General features: G+C 51.8%; 10 protein-coding genes across 10 annotated transcripts; 6 read left to right on the forward strand and 4 right to left on the reverse strand.

Annotated features, from left to right (window-relative positions):
- Positions 1 to 255: 255 nt before the first annotated feature.
- On the reverse strand, positions 256 to 1,217 carry AYL99_08524 (hypothetical protein; the record flags this gene model as incomplete). Its single annotated transcript, XM_018840032.1, has 3 exons — positions 256 to 988; positions 1,041 to 1,093; positions 1,146 to 1,217. 3 exons carry the CDS (start codon positions 1,215 to 1,217, stop codon positions 256 to 258), a joined length of 858 nt encoding a protein of 285 aa, XP_018691153.1.
- Positions 1,218 to 3,970: 2,753 nt separating this feature from the next.
- On the forward strand, positions 3,971 to 5,029 carry AYL99_08525 (hypothetical protein; the record flags this gene model as incomplete). The annotated part of the gene is made up of 2 exons (XM_018840033.1): positions 3,971 to 4,286; positions 4,344 to 5,029. 2 exons carry the CDS (start codon positions 3,971 to 3,973, stop codon positions 5,027 to 5,029), a joined length of 1,002 nt encoding a protein of 333 aa, XP_018691154.1.
- Positions 5,030 to 5,579: 550 nt separating this feature from the next.
- AYL99_08526 (1,4-alpha-glucan-branching enzyme) lies at positions 5,580 to 7,803 on the reverse strand (the record flags this gene model as incomplete). The annotated part of the gene is made up of 3 exons (XM_018840034.1): positions 5,580 to 5,606; positions 5,683 to 7,679; positions 7,728 to 7,803. 3 exons carry the CDS (start codon positions 7,801 to 7,803, stop codon positions 5,580 to 5,582), a joined length of 2,100 nt encoding a protein of 699 aa, XP_018691155.1.
- Positions 7,804 to 8,298: 495 nt separating this feature from the next.
- On the reverse strand, positions 8,299 to 9,267 carry AYL99_08527 (hypothetical protein; the record flags this gene model as incomplete). The annotated part of the gene is made up of 3 exons (XM_018840035.1): positions 8,299 to 8,666; positions 8,724 to 8,748; positions 8,848 to 9,267. 3 exons carry the CDS (start codon positions 9,265 to 9,267, stop codon positions 8,299 to 8,301), a joined length of 813 nt encoding a protein of 270 aa, XP_018691156.1.
- A 551-nt stretch (positions 9,268 to 9,818) lies between these two features.
- Positions 9,819 to 11,600, forward strand: AYL99_08528 (ATP-dependent Clp protease, ATP-binding subunit ClpX; the record flags this gene model as incomplete). Its single annotated transcript, XM_018840036.1, has 1 exon — positions 9,819 to 11,600. One exon carries the CDS (start codon positions 9,819 to 9,821, stop codon positions 11,598 to 11,600), a length of 1,782 nt encoding a protein of 593 aa, XP_018691157.1.
- Positions 11,601 to 13,542: 1,942 nt separating this feature from the next.
- On the forward strand, positions 13,543 to 14,632 carry AYL99_08529 (hypothetical protein; the record flags this gene model as incomplete). The annotated part of the gene is made up of 4 exons (XM_018840037.1): positions 13,543 to 13,801; positions 13,916 to 14,040; positions 14,122 to 14,368; positions 14,448 to 14,632. The coding sequence occupies 4 exons, from the start codon at positions 13,543 to 13,545 to the stop codon at positions 14,630 to 14,632; spliced, it is 816 nt and encodes a 271-aa protein (XP_018691158.1).
- Positions 14,633 to 14,751: 119 nt separating this feature from the next.
- On the reverse strand, positions 14,752 to 15,747 carry AYL99_08530 (hypothetical protein; the record flags this gene model as incomplete). Its single annotated transcript, XM_018840038.1, has 4 exons — positions 14,752 to 15,207; positions 15,264 to 15,327; positions 15,384 to 15,482; positions 15,539 to 15,747. 4 exons carry the CDS (start codon positions 15,745 to 15,747, stop codon positions 14,752 to 14,754), a joined length of 828 nt encoding a protein of 275 aa, XP_018691159.1.
- Positions 15,748 to 16,387: 640 nt separating this feature from the next.
- On the forward strand, positions 16,388 to 17,485 carry AYL99_08531 (hypothetical protein; the record flags this gene model as incomplete). The annotated part of the gene is made up of 1 exon (XM_018840039.1): positions 16,388 to 17,485. The coding sequence occupies one exon, from the start codon at positions 16,388 to 16,390 to the stop codon at positions 17,483 to 17,485; it is 1,098 nt and encodes a 365-aa protein (XP_018691160.1).
- Positions 17,486 to 18,022: 537 nt separating this feature from the next.
- On the forward strand, positions 18,023 to 19,969 carry AYL99_08532 (hypothetical protein; the record flags this gene model as incomplete). Its single annotated transcript, XM_018840040.1, has 1 exon — positions 18,023 to 19,969. One exon carries the CDS (start codon positions 18,023 to 18,025, stop codon positions 19,967 to 19,969), a length of 1,947 nt encoding a protein of 648 aa, XP_018691161.1.
- Positions 19,970 to 20,510: 541 nt separating this feature from the next.
- AYL99_08533 (hypothetical protein) lies at positions 20,511 to 22,075 on the forward strand (the record flags this gene model as incomplete). Its single annotated transcript, XM_018840041.1, has 6 exons — positions 20,511 to 20,678; positions 20,732 to 20,988; positions 21,040 to 21,401; positions 21,462 to 21,715; positions 21,766 to 21,859; positions 21,918 to 22,075. 6 exons carry the CDS (start codon positions 20,511 to 20,513, stop codon positions 22,073 to 22,075), a joined length of 1,293 nt encoding a protein of 430 aa, XP_018691162.1.
- Between the last annotated feature and the right edge of the window lie 1,255 nt (positions 22,076 to 23,330).

Here is a 23,330-nt window from a genome sequence, read left to right on the forward strand (position 1 = left end):
TGGACCCGAATTGATATTGTTCCCCTTTGGGCATCATTCACCTCAACGATCTCCAAGTCTGAGTATCCAGAAAATGGCGTCTGGTGTCCTGCGGTCAGCTTGCATGGTGTTCAAGGAGACACATTACCAACCGCCCGGTCAAAACCACCCGCTGACTGAGATACAGCCAACTGCCCTCTTCAGACTGCGCGAAACCCGGCCAGTTACCTCCCTTTCACCTCGTTGCATCCTTGACCCTGGGTGCTTCGCAACAGGTCACTCCACGATGACAACATGATCTTTGGACTTCGAGGCACCGTCTCCTTCTTTTTGATGTTCTTTTGGTGTCTGAATCGGCACAATCTCCTGTGGCTGAGGAGGGAGTTTCATCAACATTCCTTCGCCTGATAACGGAGGCTGGATGCCCTGACTGTGATGGCTGGCAGAGTCTCGGTTGCTATACACCTCGAAGCCCGTGGCAGGACTTCCATTTCCCTGACCTGTGAAGGACCACGGATCTCTGAATGCTGGCGGAAAATGAGGATAGATAGGGACATCTGGTACCAGTTGATGGCCAGCACTACACGCAATTGGGGGCAGCCCAGTAAGCGCCGCTCGTTGCCGTGCCGACATTGAGATGCCTTGAATCACTGGAAAGCCGGGAGCAAACATGGTAGCGCCCATAGTCGGCTGTGGCATGCCAGCTGGACCTGAAAGAGTATGTCTTGCAGAGTGATTGACTGCTTCTGACTTTGCTGGCGTTGATTCAAACCCATCGCACCGTGGATTTGCTGTGATCACTGTGGTCGACCTGGGACTGTCTTCGACTCTCTTCAATGTGTACGCCGGGCTTCTTCTGTCGAGCTTTGGTTTCTTCCCCGCCGAAGGCTTCTCATCTGAATACTTCGCCTTTTGCTTGGACTGTGTGGGCTTGGGATTTGAGCTTGTTACAGAACTGGTGGTGGGACTGATGCCATTCGCCTTCATGAGTCTTTCGTATCGTTTGGCTCTTGTGGTCTGTCAGCACACCAGATGCAGCCGCCGCAGCAGGATACACTCACGCCGCTCCTTTGCTGACTACACCACATTCTTTGGCAACTTCCACAAAGTCAACCTGGCGCTGTCAGTTCTATGGAGCCTGCTGTGGGCTCGGATGCCTCGCTCACCCTTCCATTGGTGGCATGCTTGACGCAGCTCAAGAGGAATCTCAGCTGGTCGTCTGGGGTTGCGCGAGACATGGTCACTGCCGGCTGCGTCTGGAAAAGGTGGAAAGAGACGTGTTGTTGGGTGCTGTTCTTGGGGAAATGCAAATATGAGGTGAGTTGACGGAAATTCTGACAGAGAAGACGTTTTGGGGAGCTCGAACTTTGAGAGTTGTGGTCAGGATAAGTACAATGCAGTGGTCTTTGATCTGCAAGATTCTGGGTCAGCTGCTGTCTTTCTTTGGTTGTAACGTCTTTGATTGCCCTGGGAAGGGGGTTGATAAGGTCAAACTGTTGAGTTTTGATCCGTCTTCTTGTGAGTGAGTCAAAGGAACAACACCGGCAGGCTGAAACCTGGGTAGCATGAAGGCGGAAACAACAAAGACTTCTACGAAGTGAACAAGACCCGCAACAGGGTCTTCTTACTGAGAGCAGATGCGACCAGAGATGACAGAAATCGTTGCAAGTCGTTTGCTCGGATGAAGTGTGGTGTTTGGGGGACGCTGGTCTTTGTTTTTGGGGTGTACACAGGCTCACCACGTCAATCCGTCAATTTGTGACTCGGCGCGGCTTGAAATGGCTTGGTTCTCGCTTTTCCGGTGTCTACGCTCCTCTGAATGGCTCTGGTGGCTCTCCTATGCTTCTGTCTGGCGCAGAGAAACAACCGCGTCTCTAGCTTATGTCTCATCCAGCGACCATGTCGCTCTTTTCAGCCTCTCGCCGCTGAACTTCAGTCACCGAGATCGATGTCTCAGCAAGCCCAACAGCAATATTGACACGTCAGGACACCTTAGAGATCCACACAAGAGCCTAACACATTGCTCTTCCGACACCACAAATGTCAGTGCCTGTCGATCTCCAGACCATGCAGAGAGATCTATCGAATTCCCCAGCCCTCCAGCCATGCGGCAAGGTGCATTTGCTTTAAGGTGATCAATATAACTTGCCCTCCTCTCTGTGTTGAATTCGGCCATCGCGTCTCTGCAGAGAGGATATTGGTTTGCATCCACCCCTTCTTGTTGAAGAATTGACTGAGCTTCTGGTGGAGGAGCCAACCTTGAATGAAAGCAGTGAAAATGTCCTTTAGCTGAGCAGCTCAGGAAGGAGCTCTTTCTTTTCCTCCTCCCGAGATACACCTTCAACACAAGATGTGGGTTCGAATGATCTACCAGAAGTGTCCAAGTTCGTGCAGCATGCCAACACCAGTAGATGCCGCGGGTAACAGTCCAGTACGAGCCTGCATGAATATGGCCTTCATCTATTCAGCACACTTTTTCGCACGACTCTTACTCTTGCAACATGCTGCCCCGGTAAAGCGAAGTCTGTCCACCTCTTTGAATCACTGATGCACCGACCTTCCAGGCAGCAAATAAGACACAGAAGCTGCATATCAGAGTCTACCAATGGCTGTTTACACTGGAGCAGAAAGTGTGAGAAAAGCTGTCCTCTGACAGACGCCGACTTGGATAAGGCTCGCGATTCAGGGGAAGGCGGATATACCCTGCTCCGGATTATTATTCTTCCGAGGAATATCCCCCTTTGCGTCCGAAGCCGGCGTGTTGCTGCAGACCACAAGGTTGACTTGTCTGACCGCCGGCGCCTGGACTGATGTGAATCACCAGTGGCTTTTACGTTGAGCACTTGGTCTGTTTGTTTTCTGCATCTTCTGTGTTTGCTTGCTATCAGGGTCTGGTTTTCGCAAGGACAGGCCGTCAGCCCCCTTGCCTGCCTGTTTTCTTTGTCTGCCACTTCTATCTCTGCGCTATCTTTGATGATGAGATTATTCCAAGACTGTTTGCATCAATGTGCTTTCCCGTCCAGCCTGTCGGGTCCTCACAGAATTACTATTTCATCTCTTTGCATCTCCCAGGGTCCCGAAGTCTCTGGGACCAAGAGTAATCCCCATCCACAGGCACCAAAAGACGACCACCATGGCATTGGTTACTTCCAAGCCACGTTGATATCCAAGTACACCAACATGATGTACCTCGAACCACAGCCTCACAATCGATGTCATCGGGAACCTGCTCCCGGGCGATACACGAGGCGGAAAGACTTTCCAGGGCATCGCTGTAAGATAGAGGAATTAGCGGGGGTCGACAGATCGTCACTGAAGTTCATATTTGATCTCAAGCACATTTAGTTGAAGTTGAAGTTCAAGTCTGTGGGAGATCAATTGCGTTTTGCTCCATAGTTTGATGAGCACGCCCGGTCTCTGCGTCTGTGTCTGTGTCTGTGTCTAATATAGGCGAGTCGTTCTCTCTAGGCGGTTACCTGCTTTTGGAAGACTTGGGTTCTATCCTTGTCCGTATCTTCAAGTATGATGGTTTTCATTTTCAAGCATAAGCTACCTTTGTAAGAGCTTCGCAAAAGATCTATGCTATGCTCCCGAAGCGGACACAAGGATGAGGCCGAACCCAAACAGCATTCAGTGAGCTCGACACACGACCTGTGTCTACTTGGCGGTTCTGGTCTTTGTATTTGCCGCCGACGAGGCCTTCGCAGAGAGGTCGCATGGGTGTGCTGAGTTGGTAAGATACTTCATAGTTCTAATAATTACTGTACTCCGTAGATGGTGGTCGGAAATTCGGGTCCATGGAGACGGTGCGGGCAGCTGCCGCGATTGGCTGACGTAGTTGGCTTCCCGACGTTCTGCGTGCCATCATCAGCTTCGGTAAACTGCGACGACTCCCCATGTCCTTCTCGTCCTACCAATATTTCTGTGGTTCACAATCCCCTCGAATCCTTCGAGAGCTCGATAATATCTTAAGCATGCTTCCTCCGCCCAGATGACCTCCGGGCCAATGCGCAAGCTTCCCACGACCACCAAGTGCGCCGCTCGAGCTTCGAGATGGACTTCCATTCATCCCAACCAAGTCCAACTGCTTCGCAGGCACAGGTCGACCGCTTCCGGTGGCGGCTCCCTTCGCCAGGTGCTGCCTAGGAGACATCTGGCGCAAGTGAGGCCTGAGCCCATATCCGAAGTCTGGTTCACGTCTGCTTCTCCCAGATATAGCCCAGAAGACGACCTGCTTGGATCTCCTGCGCCTGGCAACAACAGTGACCACAAACCGCCAGATGAACGCTTGATCAGGTTAGGCAAGAGTACGTCTAAGATGGAGTCACGCGATAAAGCCATTGGAAAATACTAACATATCATAGCATTGCGAATACTGTCGCCTCTTCTCCCGGATATCTTGACCAAACCACTCCCACCCGAGATCCTGTCCCCCAACATCTCCCTCCACCTCTTTCCCTCCACCCATCCTCATCTGCCGGCAGTCAAAGGCCGCGTTGCCTACCGCGCATCTCTCTGGACTGCCCCAGTCGCCTGGGGCTGCGTCCCCATCGTGGGAAATGTGAAGCTGAGGATCATATCGGAGAAGATCGTGCGGACGGGATTCTCATATGCCACCCCTCCAACCGAAGACGAGCAAGATCTCAGCGCAGAGAAACTGGTAGTGCGGTGGAAGACGGAGCCTAAGACTAATGGCAATGGAAGTCCCGAAGCCGCCGCATCTTCTACCGCCGACTCAAATATCAACCGCGGGCTATCGAAACTGCTCGGCGGAGACAAGCCCATCTTCAACCTCAACAAAGGCGATGACTTTACAGGCCTGTTTATCTTCACCTTCGACTCCAAGGGCAGGATAGCCAGTCACACAATTGAGCACGCGGAGGAGAGCAATGGCTTTGACAAGACGAGCAAGGTCGTCACGCTGACGGACTGGTTGTTGGGCAAAGCAAAATGGGGGAGGAACAGGGAGGAGGAACTAGTTCCCGGACTGGCAATGAGAGTGTGTCGGGACGAATGGAATATCAAGAGGGGATTGCCCCCGAATTCCTGAGGACAGGCTCGTCAGCACTCGACCTGAAAGCACAAAGTGTCACGGAGCCTCTGTAGCAACGCTGCCTCAAGATCGAGCGCACAATGTGATGTGTCGACTTCACTCAAGAGATGTCCATGTTAGGACTATGTTCCTCTCACTCCTGTCCAGAGAACAAAAGTCCAAGGTGGAACGAAATGTGTGCAGGGAGTGGCTCTTCGTCGGGAGCATCGGAACAGAAACAAATCAATACTCAGTTCAGTGCTGCTCAACTCTACTCATCCATAGTTTGTAACAGTTATTGTGCAATAAAATTACGGCAGAAGCCTCCCATTGCCCCAAACGTGATCGAGAATCTAACATCGGCAAGGGTTGAGGTAGATATTGCCCGCCTTCATACATCCCGAGTTTGTGGACCTATTAATAGCGATATTGCTATAAAACATATTGAGCTGCATTTGAAATACTTTTTTTGAATAGACGTCTCATCGCGTCTTCATTGCCCAGCTAGAAATTATCATCCCAGAGGTCATCCTCCCACAACAAAAGCCGCTACATAGGAAGCGCTGATTCAAAGAGTCGACTCAAGTGCAAGGACCTGTAAACATCGAGTCAGTGAGCTAGTCCATGACCAACGAGAAAATTGCAGCAAGGTTAGAAGGATATAAACTCACCAAAGCTGTCCTATTAGGAAGATAAACCTGCGTGAAGTTCTTCCTGTTATTCCAAGGCATATCGGTCGTGAAAAATCTCGTGTCCTTTACATTCCTGCCGTGCCCACCATACTCAGTGGCATCCGTATCGATGACAATGCGATAAACGCCCGGTACCTCCACGCCGACTCGGTAATCGGTAAATGAGTTCGTAGGGTGGAAGTTGAATATCCATAAGAGACCTGCTCTTTCAAAGACTAGCACTTTGTCGGTTTCGTTTTTCAGAGAGATGTAGGCCTGAGGGCTGTGCAGCCAGCCATATTTCTCTTCCGTCCACTGCATTGTACGGTCGAATTCATTCAAGAATCTGTACCGAAGAAGATGGTCTTCAGTCAAGTTCAACTGTCGGCGAGCATACCAGAAAGAATTGTCGTTGCCTGCTCGAGGGAAATCGAGCCACTCTGGATGCCCGAATTCGTTGCCCTCGAAGTTGAGATAACCTTCACCGCCCAGGCCATGAGTAACAAGGCGGATCATTTTATGGAGGGAGATAGCGCGGTCGATGGTCGGTGTCAATGGGGTCAGGACTGACATGTGCGTGTACATCTCCGCATCGGCGAGCCACATCATCAGCGATTTGTCGCCCACCAAGGCTTGGTCGTGGGATTCGGCATATGCGATAGTCTTCTCACCGTGGCGGCGGTTGGTCAGGGTGAATGCAATGTTGCCGATATCCCATTCATCATCTTTCTTCTCCTTGAGCAACTTGATGTACATGTCAGGAACCGCCATGGCGAGGCGGTAGTCAAATCCTATTCCGCCCAGCGAGAGTTTCAAGCATAGCGCGGGCATACCAGAGACGTCTTCGGCAATGGTGATGCAGTTTGGATAGATGTCGTGAAGCATCTCGTTGGCGAGCATGAGATAGACCACAGCTTCTACGTCCACGGACGAGCCGAAGTATTCGTGGTAGCCTCCCGAGAAACCCGTGCCAATACCGTGATGAACGTAAAGCATCGAAGTGACTCCGTCGAAACGGAAACCGTCAAATTGGTACTCCTCCATCCAGAACCGCAGGTTGGACAATAGAAATCGGAGCACTTCGTGATGGCCATAGTTGAAGAGTCGGGAATCCCATAGCTCGTGTCGGCCCTTTCCACCTTCATGGAAGTAGAGGTGGTCGCTGCCGTCGAACATGTTGAGACCGTCCAGTACGTTCTTGCTTGCATGAGAATGCACGACGTCTAGGAGCACTGTGAGCCCCATGCCGTGGGCCGTGTCGATAAGTTCCTTCAGATCTTCCGGTGTCCCATATCGGGAGCTTGCCGCGAAAAAGGAGTTGACCTGATATCCGAAAGAGGCGTAGTAAGCATGCTCCATGATTGCCATTAATTGAATGACGTTGTACCCGAGATACTTGATCCTTGGTAGCATGTTCTTGGTGAATTCCTTGTACGTGGCAACCTTCAGGTCGGGGGAAGAAATGCCCACGTGTGCTTCGTAGATGCGGACACTCTTCGGGTAAGGAGGGCGAGGGTTCTTGAAGACATAACGCTCTTCCTTGGGAGGATTCCACAGCACCGCATCGTAAACGGGGGATACGGAGAGATCTTGGGTAACTCTGGTGATCCACGCCGGTATTCTTTCGATGCGTTCTCCTCCAGGGATCACCATGGAAATCTTCAATTTGGTGTTATGGGCAATCGCTGGGACGCCATCTTTTGCAGGAAGCCTTAGTTCCCATACGCCATACTCGTTCTTCTTCATTGGGTGCGACTCTCTGTTCCAGTTGTTGAATTCGCCGATTAAGGAAGCTTGCTCAGCGTTGGGGGCCCATTCGCGGTATACTATGGTGCCGTCCGGCTCGAAAGTGAAGCCGAACTTCTCATATCCGCGGCTGAATCTCTCCAGGCCGCCCTCAGCTTGATCAATCTTCTTTATCCATTCCTGAGCTTTTGCAAACCGGTACTTCAGGTCTCCCCGGAAGGGTTCCAACCAAGGATCGAGCTGTATAACACCTAATGAGAAGTTAGAGAAGCTCAAGGAAATCATGGGAGCTTCCATACCTGTTCCGTCAGGGGCGGCTTCACCGCTGGCAGGTGCAGCCATCAGCGAATTTGCAGAATCCTGATTCAATGCCATGAGGGGCAGTCGAGGTCACAACACGAGCTGGGGAGAGGTGGAATAGTCAATTGAGTCAGATCCAGAAAATAGAAGAAGTAGACGTGAAAAGTTAGGATAGGAGCTCAGAAGTATTTATCGAGCTGTTCCTGAGAGGCCGGTGTCTTGTTGGAGGGGTCTTTTGGGCCTGGATGGGAAAAATGTTGAATGAGGTGTTTACCTGCGCAGGCTACGAGACGCTTGGGGGCTGCGGCGAAATTGTGGTTTGAGGGACTGGATAATGACATCAGCCCTCAACAAGCAAACTTGACGTGGTTTGACGTGGGGAAGGAAGCTCTCAGGTGGCTCCTGGGTGGCTCCTTCCCTGCATGCTCGAGCCAATCAGTGCGCTCAGCAAGGGCTGGTCCGCCACTATCTTCATTCCGACAGTTTTTCCGTTCCGAAGGGTCTTCGTTGCAACCTTCCATCCCAGCAAAAAGTCCATGTGCTCTGTGCTGGACCACCTCGATCAAGTTTTTACTCGATGCTCTCGCCCTCGAGATCGCCGCCCTTCTTCATCAATTCTACTCTTTCGCCGGTGTCCACCAACGGCCTCTGGATGACCTTTTCTTGCTCATCGTTCTCTATCCTCAGCCCAACGCACTTCGCAATAAACTCGCATAGCAGTTCCTCTGCCTCGAGCGCATGTCTTGTCAACGCGTGATCGTCGTTCTGGAAGAGCTTCAATTGTCGCTCCCCACCTTTTCCATACGACTCGTAGAGGCTCTGGGAACAGTGCCATCGCAATATTCGATCGCCGGTACCGTGGAGCAAGAGCAATGGCCTTGGGGCAAGCTTCCCTATCCCACTCGTACCTGCGGTTTGGCTTGCAATGGTAGCACACCCTACCACACGATCTGCCAACCTTAGACAGAGTCTGGAACAGAATTATCAACGCCTACCTTTCTCTTGCCCGCCCACTGTGAACTGCAAGCTATTGTTAGTGCATGTGCATATTTACGTGTTGTGATAGCAACTGCTATTCAAACACAGAGCCAGCATCAGAAAGGTAAAATGAAAACTCACCACTGGCGCGCCCCCGAATGACCAGCCAACCAAGACGAATTTGCGAATAGAATACTTCTGCTCCAAATGGTCCATTGCCGCAACCACATCTTCCACGCAGGGAGTGTCATGGGCCGGATAGCGGTAATCCAGCCGAAGCACAGGAATGCCACGTCGGAGACTGGCGACTTTGTCTCCAATGGAGATATACATTGAGGAAGGGCCAACGACGCCCCCGCCGGCCCCAGAAAGGAGTATCGCAGCAGCAGCGACTCTCTCCTTGTTCTCTGCATATCCCGCAGGAAGATGGAGAAGACCACGTACGCTGGTCCCTCCCACAGGCACTGACAGGCGTTCCGTGGTACAGAGGGACTTCTGCACCTGTTTCAGGGTCCCGAACTTCGATGCATGTTCCAGTATATTCGCCTCAGTTGAAGCCATTTTGGAATGGTGATTTACAGCCTCGTCAAGGCACATTGCTCCGGATGTATTGGTGCCTTGAAGTAAGGAAACGTCATGGGAACCAGACTTCGATCGAGTAGATTGATTGGAGCCCATTGCCCACAGCCTGAGGATCCTCTCCAGGCGTTTGACGTAACCTACCTGAGCATTTGGATGCATAGATTACACATCAGATCTTCCCCTCACACTGTGACTCGTATATACAGCAGTACACAGTAATTCGTATCGAGTTGACCCAGCAGCAATTGTACCGGTGAAACTTCGGAAGAACTCCCACAAGTTGTGGCGATTGCGAAATGAGGGGGCAGCAGCTATCGCATCTTCCAACAATCGAGTTGACTCATACCTCCTTGCATTCATTATTGTATTGAGATTGCTGCATGCAGACAGGAGGCAGTTATACTATATCCCCGGGTGCTGGCACTTGACGCCCGCCCCCAACGTGAACAGCACCGATGCGCTCAATACGACCTCTCCCAATCTTTCTTTGCCCTGCCCTCGATCGAACGTTGGCCGCGTCAACCACCTCTATGCCACGGCGGCTCCGTTCATCGTATATTGCTCTAAGCAAGCGATCTCTCTCGACCCACTCGCAAAGGCTGTCTTCGTCTCAGTTCCATCGTTCCGACTTTGCCAATCAGCCCTTCACCGGAACATACGAACCAGGGTTGCCTACGTCTGGGCCATTAGGTGGAGCTTCGATATATGGCACTCCTCGCTTGACTCCCAAGGCCCTGAAACAGCATCTTGATCAGTTTGTTGTTGGTCAAGAACGAGCCAAGAAGGTCCTGAGCGTTGCCGTATTCAACCACTATCAGAGAATACAAGAGCTGCAAAGACGGGAAGAGGAGGAGGAAGAGCTGCTGGCACAGAGAGAAAGGAGAGAGCGACATCCTGTCGAAAATGAATTTCCCGGTCAACAAGCTACGGTCCGCATGGGCGGACCCTCAGCTACACTTAATCCGCGAACAGGTGGCTCCCTCTTGGTGGATACGAGTCCTCTGACATTAGAGAAGTCAAATATCTTACTTCTTGGTCCCAGTGGTGTGGGAAAGACATTGATGGCGAAGACTCTTGCTAGAGTTCTCTCTGTTCCCTTCTCAATGTCCGATTGTACACCCTTCACTCAAGCTGGATACATTGGCGAGGACGCTGAGGTATGCGTGCACCGGTTGTTAGCCGCGGCGAACTATGACGTCGAAAGAGCTGAACGAGGCATCATATGTCTGGATGAAGTTGACAAAATCGCAACGGCGAAGGTCAGCCATGGGAAAGACGTGTCAGGCGAAGGCGTGCAGCAAGCACTTCTGAAGATTATCGAAGGGACTACCATCCAGATCCAGGCGAAGCCCGAAAGAAATGCTCCTCGAGCGGGTGGCCAGTCACAGACCTACCCCACCAATAGTCCCTTGGGCGCCGGCTTCTCTTCTGGCACATCAGGGACTTCGGCCGCTCCAGCAAAAGGCGAGGTCTATAACGTTCGCACGGATAATATCCTCTTCATCTTCAGTGGTGCATTCATCGGACTCCAAAAGCACATCATGGACCGACTGACTAAAGGGAGTATTGGTTTCGGCGCCAGCGTACGATCTAGCTCAAATTTGATCTCCTACAGCCGTGATCAGAAGTCCACCACAATCACTCCTGTCCCCATCCTGCCAGGATCCCAAGAAGAGGCTCTCTACAAGAAACATTTGCCCTTCTTCACCCCTACGCCAGCTCCTGAGCAGACTATGGATGGCTCTGCCCCAGAACCAAACTACTTTAACCCTCTGGACCTGGTCACTCCAGCCGATCTACAATCCTATGGTTTCATTCCTGAACTTATCGGACGGATACCGACGACTGCCGCCTTAGCTGCACTCACCCACTCTTTGTTACTGCGTATCCTTACAGAGCCGCGCAATTCGCTCGTGGCACAATATGTCACGCTCTTTTCCCTTTCCGGTATCGAGCTCCGCTTTACTACGCCTGCCCTTCACGTTGTCGCGTCAAATGCCCTTGCAATGGGCACAGGAGCCAGAGCTCTCAGAACTGAAATGGAGACCATTCTCGGTGATGCTATGTTCGAAGCTCCCGGGAGTAGCGTTAAGTATGTGCTGGTTACCGAACGAGTGGCAAAAAGAGAAGAAGGGGCCATCTACTTTGGGCGAGGCCAAGGAGGCAAGTTCCACGCTCTTATCGCTCAGGAGGAGGGTGACTGGGAAGACAAGCAGAAGAAAAAAGATCCTGACCGAAAAGGCGAGGCTGTCTCCGCCAGCTTCGAGGACTGGAGAACGAAGACGACAATAGCTGCTGGAAGCGGTGGCTGAGGCGAGTTGTGACTGGCATTCCTACTGATGAATTGATGACGAATGATGAGCATTGAGTCGCCTGCGACAACTGACAAACGTGTTCACTATACGGGATTTCCTGGATTCATTTTGCCGTAAACCGACCTCGTCCAATGGACGACGAACATGAGATTAGAGGTCTCTCGTCTGACCGAATCCCAGCTTGATTCAGCCAGGTCAGATCCTGTCCTTCGGCAGCCTTGCCCTCCTCCTCCTCCCTGCAGAGGATTGTACCTCACCCTTCGCTGGGGGGCACTTCACGCACATCCTTACTCTCCTCGCCAAGCAGTCGACCTCAATATAGGTGGATCCTATCGCCCAAAATGCAAGGATATATTTTATGATTCCGAGATTTCTCTCGCCTTTAGGCAAAGCGTGACCACCTACGGACAAGAGCTGATTACAGCCACAAAAGTGGACTCACCCAGAGACTGTCGAGCCTTGCTGGCTACAAGTGTCATTGCGACCTTGTGGTGACAGCGTTACGGCCAGGACGCATAGGGTAAAAATTCGAAAGGACCCCTAGTGGGCTGTCTGCAAACTCCCGGGAACTTCGGTTCTGCAGGAGAGGCACGGATTTTTTGTTCCTGGGTAGAAGAGAGGGTTGGGGGTTCAATTCCGACTGTGGGCGTGAGAATTTGCTATCTCGCCGACTCTTTTTGGGCTGTTCTGGATTGGGATATTTATGTCGGGGTTGTGGGAGGAGGTGCGGCAGAAACGGCATAACCACTAAACAAATCATGGTACACCAGTTAGAACGGCTGAACGCAACTGCAACCGGGGGACGCAGATCAAGACTATAAGCCACGCGACGAATCTTTCTAGCTGTTCAACTCAATCATTTGATAACAACGAGAATACCACTTGCCATGGTTCTATGAGCTGCGCTCTGCGTTCTTACAAGCTTCACGGACACTCATCCGAGGAGACTGGCATGGTTATCAGCCAGCTTTTTGAGGGAGACTACATCAAACATCAGGCCGGCATTCAATTTCTATTCCAGCACAATATGCGACTTGCATCGGCGAAGTCTTCAAAAGAACATGACGGATTCGAGAGAAAATGCAGACGACGAGCCAGAGAAGGTGAACAAGACGAGGGAACGTCAACCTGTTCAACCAACGCCGGTCCTGCGTCAGTCGATTTGAGATGTGGACATCGAGCCAGATACGAGGTACAGGGGACGGCTTTCGAGGAATGGGACAATAGCAAGAGCCTGGAGCATGGTCTTCTCACTACCGATAGCACATTATGGAGGCACAACAATATATAATATCATTGTGATCAGCTAGCGGAGTGTTAAACGTCGATGATACCACAGGAAAGGGGCTCGGAGCCTTGGCTCTGCCAGAGCGCCTTACAAATCTTCAATATTCAGTTCATCATCCCTCTTGAGTGGCATTAACAAGCATGCGGCACCCATCGGCATCCCTCCAACTTAGAGGATGGTCATGTCATGCATCTTCCTTCCCGTTCGATCCTCTTGCTACAGGGGCCGCACGGTCTTTCTCATGACAGTATGTGGCCTGAGCACTGTGCGCCGAGGCTGTGCGCATCATACCAATGTTCAGATGCAGAGCGTTGTGCTGATCGTGTCGGCTGTGGGTAAAGCCTAGGAACTCGCTTACACGACCTCGCTCCAAGCAAGCCTTGGAGCCGCCGTTCCCATCTTGAGGCATATACAGAGCTGAGCTGTACGGCTGTGTGTCTTGTGTGACGTAGAGCAAGTTCGGGCGAAGTTCGGATCTCACCCTATTGGCTGTACGAGGTATATACTTAGTAATGCTTCTACCCGGTACACATATTGCTCCTTGCAGTATATTTCCGGGCCACTTCCCTTCTTCCGAGTCTCCTTCGAAACTAAAGGTTACTTTTTCTCTGAACGAAAGGAGATCATAACATTGCCCGCTGCTGCTAAATCATGTCTACAACACGCGTGCTCGTCCTCGGCGGCCACGGCAAGGTCGCTCTCTTCCTGCAGCCTCTCTTACTCGCGAAGAGCTGGAATGTCACCAGCGTCGTCCGCAACCCGGCGTACGAGTCCGAGCTTCTGGCGCTCGGCAAGGGCAAGCCCGGTAAGATCGACGTCCTGGTGGACAGTCTCGACGATGTCAAGGAAGTGAGCGATGCCAGGAGAGTGCTGGAAAAGGTGAAGCCGGATATTGTGGTGTGGAGTGCCGGTAAGCATATCATTTCTAGATGTCCATCACCATCCTGAGCACTCAGGGCTTGGACCTTTGGGGCAGCACCGTCAGAGTTCTGTGGTTGGGATGTTAACGTCGAAATGCTGTTAGGCGCTGGTGGGAAGGGCGGACCGGCCAGAACAAAGGCCATTGATATGGTTGCTGCGAAATGCTACGTCTCTGCATCGCTGGCCGTGCCAAGCGTCAAGAAGTTCCTGATGGTCTCATACCACGCGGTAAGTACCTCGAATCCCTTTCAATCCGCAGCCTAGTGAGCACAACAGACAGACTTTGCTAACGAACGTGTCGCAATGCAGTCTCGTAGGGGTTATCCCCCGTGGTGGACCGAGGAAGACCGGAAGGCTGCGGACAACACGAACCACAATGTTCTGCCGGTTTACTACGAAGCGAAGGTGGAGGCGGACGAGCACCTCGAGGCTCTTGCAAAGAAGAGGCTGGACAGCGGAGATCGAGAATTTCAGGCCATCAACTTGAGGCCCGGCACCCTCGCGGACAAGCCAGGGACGGGAAAAGTGTTGCTAGGCAAGACGCCAGTAGCCGGCGGTACGTTTAGTCTTTTTCCCTTCTTTAGCATACCTCCCCGTCTGCCGGTCTAGCTGTTCGCTGACAACTTCCACACCAGCTGTGCCGCGCGAGGATGTCGCACGCGTTGCCGCTGCGCTGTTGGATCGCAACGATACAAGAGGTTGGTTTGACTTGCTGGAGGGCGATGTCCCCATAGATGAAGCAATCGACAGCCTCGTCAAGAGCGGGCACAACGGTCTTGAGGGAGAGGATATGCAACGCATTTGGGGGAGAGAGACGTGAAAGTTCTCAAGCCTGGCAACTCGCACAGCAGACCTTGTGGTTGAGGAGTGTTGAGACCGCTTGTATCCATGAGCAGAATAACTTTATAACTAGTGATATGCGTCCTTTAATCGATCATCTCAGGGCACTCCTCTGCCTTCCCGAGTCGCTTTGGCCATCTCACTCATCGCCCGGTCTTCCGCATATCGCTGATAGATAGGCATGTAGTGTTCCTGATCGCTCAGCGTCTCGGTCACCGACTTCCTTGACGTCACGACATCATTCCATTTCCGCCACCGATTCCACAGTTCTTCATCCTCTCCGCCCTGGCCCGGAGGAGGAATTCCCAGCCCGCCCTTGAAGTGGTCGAGCACCCACATCCTGACCGCCCACGGGGCGAGAGCCACGTCGGCGAAGGTGAAGTCTTTGCCCATGAAATAAGGCCCTTCAGGATCGGCGCTGGAGATCCACGTCTTGAGGCCGTTTAGAAGCTCCGCGCGGGCTTTCTCCAAGGTGTACGGGCTTTTCTCTGTATGCTGCAGGAACCTGTGTTGCTGTGAGACCTTGAGACCAAACTGAAGTGCATCGATGGCTACCTATGGTATGCTGGTAGTATCCTGGTCGTTATGTGATCGACCCAGACTTTCATCACTGCTTTTTTGTAAGGATCGCGTGGCCACAGGGGTGTCTGGTTTGGAAACATCTCGTCAAGATATCTGACCCTGTCAGCTTATCGGCAGCCCCGGACTCCAAGGTCTCTGTCGTGACATACTCGCAGATGATGTTAGATTCGATCAATGGCTTGGTTGATCCATCCTCTTGAGGGCAGCCGAGTGTGGGGACCAAGCCTCGCGGGTTGAGCTTGAGGAAACTGTCTTTGGGTCGGTTTTTGTAACCTTGTCCAGCGAGGATCTGATATGTACAAACCTTGGTTCCTTCCGATACGGATTGATCTCGACATACTTGTACGGAATCTTCTTCTCTTCAAGCGTGATCCAGGCTCTCTGCACGAAGGGGCAAAACCATCCCGAATATAGAGTGATGGGCTCGTCCTTCTGATGTGCCGCAACAATCTTGGCCGCAGGGCCTGTTGCCTCCGGATAGATATCTGCGTCAGGATGTGATGCTGAACCCATGATTTTTCGATATGCTTGTCAAGCTCAAGGGGGTTCTTCTTTCAACAATACAACAAATACGAGGGGAAGAGTGTACCCTATATCCATGATCATCTTATCATTCTGTTATTAGTCAGAATTGGAGAAACGGAATCGTGACGCAATATCATGCGGAGAGACGTCAAGTCATCCTGAGGAATAAGTGAAAGAAAGGTCTGAGAAGAGAGAGTAAGATGTATGCGAAGGAAAAGTGATAACGATCAATTATGTAGCTCTGTTCGCCTTCAGGGGCGCTCTGTCTTCTGTTATACACAGCAATGTCCTTATTGTTATTCCCAGAACTTTAGCTCTATCGACCTCGTCGTTCTTGAGCGCACTGATTCTGGTATATAATTCCGTGTCAGACCATGTCGTTTATTTTTAGAGGCGGATCGCCGCTCCCCGCTTCTCGCTTCCAGCACTTGCCACACGCGTTTCGTGTAAACACTGCATATTTTTCAGTGAGCTCCTCCATGGTCCTACGTATCCTTGCTCCAAGGGCCTCATCCTAGCCATCCTTGCATACACCCTGCGGCAAGACTCTTCGAGCTATTGCCCATGGCAAAAAGTCCATCGGTATCGGTTGACGTAGCGGCGTTGAACGTCCGACTGCTGCATCAATATGCCACGCGCCCCTCGACGAGCAGCTCATCAGGCACGCAACAATGAAGTAACAACGACGCCCACACGGAATGCTTTGATTGCGGAAATCCCACCCTCTATGCTCGAAACACCGCCCCACGCGCCCTTCCTCACTTCTCCTTTACCTCCCTCAAATAACCCGGGCGTTTCAATTGTTGGGACCACTGCTGCACGACGTCAACACGTCCGATACGCACCAACACCAAGCACACATGGAAATGGGAACCTTCAGAACGAGGTTGCTGAAGAGACGCAGGCGTCGCAGAATGCTCTCGGCTCAACAGCTTCAGAAGGGGGTCACGCAGAGGAGCAGTCATTACTTGAGTCCGTTCACCATGATATCGAAGATGCCAAACAACTCAAGGGCCTGCGTGACATCTCATCGTTAGCAACGTGGACTTTGTCCTCCACGAAGCCTGGCTGTGGGCTGGCACAACTTCGCAATCCGAGTCCTACTTTATTCTGGCAGAGTGACGGTCCGCAACCTCACACCCTGACGTTACATTTCTTCAAGCTGGTTGCTATTGTCAAAATGAGAATCTATCTGGATTTTGAGCTTGACGAGTCGTACACGCCGACGAAAATGAAGTTCTATGCGGGCATGTCAGAGGGTAGTCTGGTTGAGTTCGGCACATGGGAAGTCTTCGACACCGTCGATCCGGACACTGGTGAGCCGCAGAATAACATTGAAGGTCTACGGGGCTGGATCGACGTCCCACTTAAGGGGGTGGGCGGAAGAGAGCCACGCCACCATGGAATTTCGGATATGGGAGTCAGTCAGGGGGAACCCACGCTGTACCCTCTCAGCTCCGACCGCCAGGAGAACCCGGGAGGGGACGTGCTGAAAGCCATGGTGGTGCAGATTCGGATTTGTGAGAATCACCAGAATGGCAAGGACACCCATGTTCGAGGATTTCAGGTATTTGGACGAGACTACAACCACCATCCAGAGATGAAGAGCCACGTGAGGAAGACCAAAGGAGGAAAACAGAAAGAGACGCTTCAGGGTGTTGACGATGCCGATCGGAGTACTGGGCTCCAGATGGCGGACTGGATGGGTGACCCAGAGATTCGATAGACGCTGCATGACTTTGATGACTTCTGCCACGACATGGACGCTACCGATTGAATGCATTAATGGGCATACTGGGAAAAGCTGCCGGATCATTATTATAATTCTCATGAGATGATTTGAAAGGTGTTTGGCAGAATTGTGGCGGAAGTGAGGTCAGTGAGTAACGATTCACACCCATGGTACACCACACACACCTGCGACTTTCACTCTCACACAACCTTTCCTGATGATGTTTCATCTTTCTTTTCTACCGCCGCTCGCACTGCAATTCTCACTCTCTGCCTGAACAAGCTCCTAGATAGCATGCAAAATGGTCATCCGCGTATCAATCCCACTTCTTCTCTGTCTCGGCATTTGTTTGCCACTCTGGTTCCTCGTAGATAGAATTCCCCAAGGTCAGCATCACTTGGGCTCGTTTCGTTCGGAAACATTGCTAACGAGGTCATCTCAGACTCCTGGGTCAATGCCCGGTGTGAAAATCTCCCCTATCAAGCACGAGCGTCGTCGGCAACGGGTCGAGTTACAACCCCTTCAAGCTGCATGCTGCAACCCTACGACTCAACCAAGATCCAGTCTTGCCTCTCCGACCAGCGACTCATATTCTTCGGTGGTGCAAAAGCTTCCCAGATATTCTGGACTGTTGGGGGGAAAATGGACCGCCATGAAACTCAAAGTACCAGCCAGAGCCCTGAAACCAATATCACAGGTGCTACAATTTTCAGCTCGGACGGCGCAGAGATCATTCATGTCTGGGACTCTGCCTTCAACTCAACCCGCCATGCCCTTGTGGGCGTCAGGCCAACAGGAAAGAACGAGGCTCATGCAGACCACCCGTGGATGATCGACGATGTTCACTTCTTTTTCACCGAGGATGGTGTCCATCTCACTGATGAGGCTGCACCACTCCATGCCGACATCGTGTTGAATTACTTCTGCAACAAGCTTCTCGGCGTGCCGTCCAAAAGTTCTCAAGCATACTGTTGTGCCCCTTATGTCGGTCCAAATGCTGTGCAGAAGATGCTGCTTTTCGTGGCTTCGTGTGCGATCGTATATCACCTCTTGTCATTCTTCGGATGGGGCAAGCATGTCACCAGCCATGAAAGAAATTGGTTCTCCTTCTCGGACGCACCCAGAGTCGGTGGCGCGGTGGCGACAGTCTCGCTTGCCGTGCTGTACTGCTTCACGGCGGATCGTACTGCCTTGTTCGAGAAAGCTCCGAAAGCGGTTGATCTGGGCAAATTCGTCTGCGGGATTGGCTTCGCACTGCTCGCAGGCCTGGCTACCCTCAAGCAAAATCGGACCCAGCATGAGCCAGCCGATGAAAACATGACCATGCTACCAGAACACCGCCAAGCGCTTTCGAGGCAGCAGACAGAGGAGTGGAAAGGCTGGATGCAGATCGTCATCCTGTTGTACCACTACTTTGGCTTGTCGAAAGTCCTCTGGGTCTATCAGTTTGTCCGGCTGTTGGTCTCTTCTTACCTCTTCATGACGGGATTTGGCCACACCACCTATTTCATCACCACGAACGACTTCTCATTCCGCAGAGTGGCGACTGTCTTGTTGAGGACTAATTTGCTCAACGTCATTCTCGCATTCGTGATGGGGACTCGGTACGATCTGTACTATTTCCCAATGTTGACCAGCTTGTGGTTTCTCATTGTCTGGGCAACAGTCCCTAGAACTGCAACATCTGGAGTGGACATGCATCGATTTATCCGCCGGGTTGCCATATCTGTGACGTTGGTCAGACTCACCCTAGGGGCTAGCAATATCATCGAACCGTTCATCGCCGCGCTCAACAATACAGGCTTGGGACTTCCGGAAATAGACGGACGGGAGCTTTTCTTCAGATTTGGCCTCGACGCGTACATTGCCTTCATTGGCATGATCGCAGCCGTTCTTTATGCAGAGCAAGACAATTGCTACAGCCTCCTATCCCATAAAACTGCGGCGGTATCCTTCCTCTGGGCGCAGCTGACTTCGAGATTGACAGCATGGGGTGCCGCGTTCGTCATTTTAGCATACTCGATATTCTGCGCCTGTTTCCCAGACAAGTTTCGTTACAACGCATGGCATCCATTTCTCTCACCGTTGCCGGTGCTGGCTTTCATTGTCCTCAGAAATTCGACACGCAAATTGTCGGCCTCTCACAGTCGACTCTTTGCATGGTTTGGCCGATGCTCTCTGGAGACCTTTGTCTATCAATATCATATACTGCTCGCTGCCGACTCTCGAGGCGTACTTCGCCCAAGGCTAGTCTGCAAATTCGTCGGTCGACAGACCTGCCGAGACGTCTTTGACGTTCTGGAAACTGCAATTGTGGTTGCCGTGTTTCTTTGGATGAGCGCTGCTACGACGAATGCCCTGTCCACACTCACCAAAAGCCTTGCTGGCCTCGGTCCTAAGGTGCTGTTCACATTTATTGGCCTATGGATACTCAACCTGACGTGGGACTCCTCGGCCGCTAGAACCGCACAATACTAGGCAGAAGGAGGCTTCCGCCTGTCCATTAATTAATTCCGCGCCCCAGAATTTCACCCACCCAGAATCAGAAGCCTTCTCCAACTTTGGTACTCCACATTCTCGGTTCGTTTTCTCAATGTGACCTGGCGGCGGAGAAGAACGCCCTTAAAGTCAAGATTCTACGATGGCTGGATGGCCTGGATACCTTGTGAGTCAACGATTGAAGGGAGATGTAATCCTGTACAACGTCGGACTGTGATTCAATCTCATAGAGTCAAGGATGTAAGAGGGCGTTGTACGTCAGACATCGTACTTGCTGATCTCACACCTCTTCCAGCACGCAGGCACTGACTCCATGCATCGCACGGGATGTTGATACGGCAAATGCGTGCCGTGCGGTGTCGGAGGCGAGGTGGATTTGAACTTGCCTCCACATCTCACTAGTCTTTATACTCTTCGGTCCCGGTGGAACGTCCCTTTTGTCCTGCTCCAGGAAACTGTTTGCTTGTCTTGCTCGCGTTGTACCAATTTCTCAATGACATTCAACTTCAATCGAGGCACCATGGGCGAGGACAAGCCAGAAGGAGACGGCGAGGAGGTTCCCATTGAAGTGCCCATCCAGCCGGGGGAGCCCGTGGCAGCCTTCGATGCATCTGTTGAACCCCCATATGGATGGGTCGTCTGCATCGCCATGCATTTGATCAATGGCTTTACCTGGGGAATCATTGCGGTATGGTTACTCGGCCCCAACGTGTTTGTAGCCAGTTCTAACTTTTTGAGTAGTCATACGGCGTGTACCTATCGTACTACATTGATAATTCCATATTTCCCGGTGCCTCTGATCTGGACTATACTTTTATTGGTGGCGTGAACTTCGCCTGTGCCATGCTGTGCGGCCCCATCGTCAACTTGTTTGTCCGGAGGCTTGGGACGCATATACCTATGTACTGCGGCTGCGTCATGTTTGCGGGCGGCTTCATTGCTGCCTCCTTTGCCACGGAATTCTGGCATCTTATTCTGACGCAGGGTATCCTCGTCGGGTATGTGACTCAAGATTTCTGCTGGTCGCGTGTTAAACTGACGCTGGGCAGGTTGGGAACAGGCTTCTCATGGCTACCAGCTACGCCCATCCTTCCCCAGTGGTTCAACAGAAACAGGAGTTTGGCACAGGGCATTGCAGCAGCAGGAAGCGGTGTTGGCGGAGTCATATTCTCTGCCGCAACAACGCCCATGATCCAGAATCTTTCGCTTGCTTGGTCACTCCGGATCACGGGCATTCTCTCATTTGTGGTACTGTTTACCGCGTGTTCGCTCATCCGCGACCGAAACCAGACAATCCGCCCCAGCTTCAAAGCGATAGACACCAATCTCCTGAAAAAGTATCGTGTCTGGTTGCTTATCTTGTATACATTCTTCTCGATCCTCGGGTATATCGTGACAATCTGTTCTCTAGGTAAACCCTCGCGTCTCATGTCGACCTTTTGTTTCAGTGTGTGGCTTACCTCTATCTCAGGTGCATTCGCAACATCGCTCGGATTGACTCAGGATCAAGGCGGCATCGTTATCACCGTCATGAATGTCGGAACTGCATTTGGACGACCTTTCGTCGGCGTGCTTAGCGATCGATTCGGCAGGATGACAGTTGCAGGCATCTTGACGGCATCAAACACAGTGCTTGCATATGCGATCTGGATCCCCACCAACTCTTATGGCCTGCTCCTCTTCTTTGCCCTTGTGGTGGGCGCTACGAGTGGTGTTTACTGGGGGGTACGAATACAACCACATTCAAGTTACCGATCATGCTAACCCATCGTTAGACCATTGCACCTCTTTGCGCCGAGGTGGTTGAGCTGAAAGAACTTCCGTCAGCACTCAGTCTGATGTGGGTGACTGTCTCGATGCCAGCTTTATGTGAGTACTTCTAGCGGCGCCCGTCGTCTGATGAAGCACGAGCTCATTCCCTGTCTAGTCTCAGAAGCGATTGCATTGGAAATCCGTCGACCTCGCTCGTCTCGCCCCTATTTGTGGCCTCAAATCTATGCGGGTTTGGTCTTCCTGGTTTCTGGTCTGTTCATCTTTGAACTCCGCCGGCAGAAATGGGGTTTCCGCAGAGAGAGGCATCGATGAAAGCTCTCGACACAAGATGTTGAGGGAGGAAGGCCCATTTACAAAAGGTGGGACCTCTTCCCGGGCCATGACAACCACCATAGCATTGGTGAACAGCGCGCCGAAAACAAATCCTGTGTCTTGTCTATCGACCGGCAGGCAACCAGATTTCACCTTCCCAGACTATCCTCTCGGATTCTGTATTCCTGCTCTGGATGACCTACAAGGACAGCGTAGGGTGGATTGCCACTCCAGAGACTGAACACAAAAAGGACTCCACGGCACCAATGATCACATGTGACCACACCACTGAGTGAGTAGGATGAGCGCTGGGGTACGTGGAATGAACCCCTTGCAGAACTCAAATCCGGGAGGCACAAAGGTTCGTCTTTTGGCCCACGACTGCATTTGCCCCGACAATTGCCGTGACGACCTGTTCCAGAGCAAGCCGGTTCAACAGAAGAGGCGGTTACCCGATGGATCTACTGGAGGGAGACTCGCTTCGGGAATCTGAGGCCCAGTGCAACATGCAATACCATTCAAGAGCGACCCAACTTTGAAAAGGAGCTCGTTGGCTTCGCAAGCCTGGAACAACTTCCCAGAGAGTGTATTGAGATGGCTAGGCCTCAGACCTTGACTCTCCGAATAGGGCAGTGGATGTGCTACCCGGTACAGCAGTCGCACCTGGTGAGAGTGTCTCAGAGGGCAGAACTTTTCGCTATCATTCGCCACTTCAGGCTGCTTGCGTATGCAAGGAAGAATAAGGTAGGGCACTGTGCGCTGGCTAGCTTCGACATCTCAAGTGTTAACGAAACTGATGTCCTCTATGTTGTATCCTCTTCACGAATATTTCAATGCATATAAGGAATATCGTTGAGTTGAATTATGGTCACCGTGTAAAATCGACAGCCAGGATGGCTGACGGTGCTCTCTTAGCGTATCTTAAGCGACCTAATCCGACACTGGACTGCACAAAGTCTCCAGTGGGAGCAAATATATTCAACGCCAAATGGGACCCTATCACCGGATTGGACGATTAGGCCGAGTTCAACTATGATACACTGATGCAATCCCGCGGACGTGTTTTACGCCGACAGCTCGTCGCTGAAAATAGTAAGGGTGCCAAAGCAAGGAGAGGAACAGCAGAAGAAGATGATCGATTCTACGTACTCTGGGCTGGTATTAGGCAGAATCAAGAAACCGTGTTTGGCCATAAGAACCTCTGCCCTGTAGATTTTAAACTCGCGACAAAATGGAGTACTTCCGAGAAAGGCCA

The sequence above is a fragment of the Fonsecaea erecta genome, assembly GCF_001651985.1.
Source record: "Fonsecaea erecta strain CBS 125763 chromosome Unknown Scaff7, whole genome shotgun sequence".
In the NCBI taxonomy this organism is placed as follows: domain Eukaryota; kingdom Fungi; phylum Ascomycota; class Eurotiomycetes; order Chaetothyriales; family Herpotrichiellaceae; genus Fonsecaea; species Fonsecaea erecta.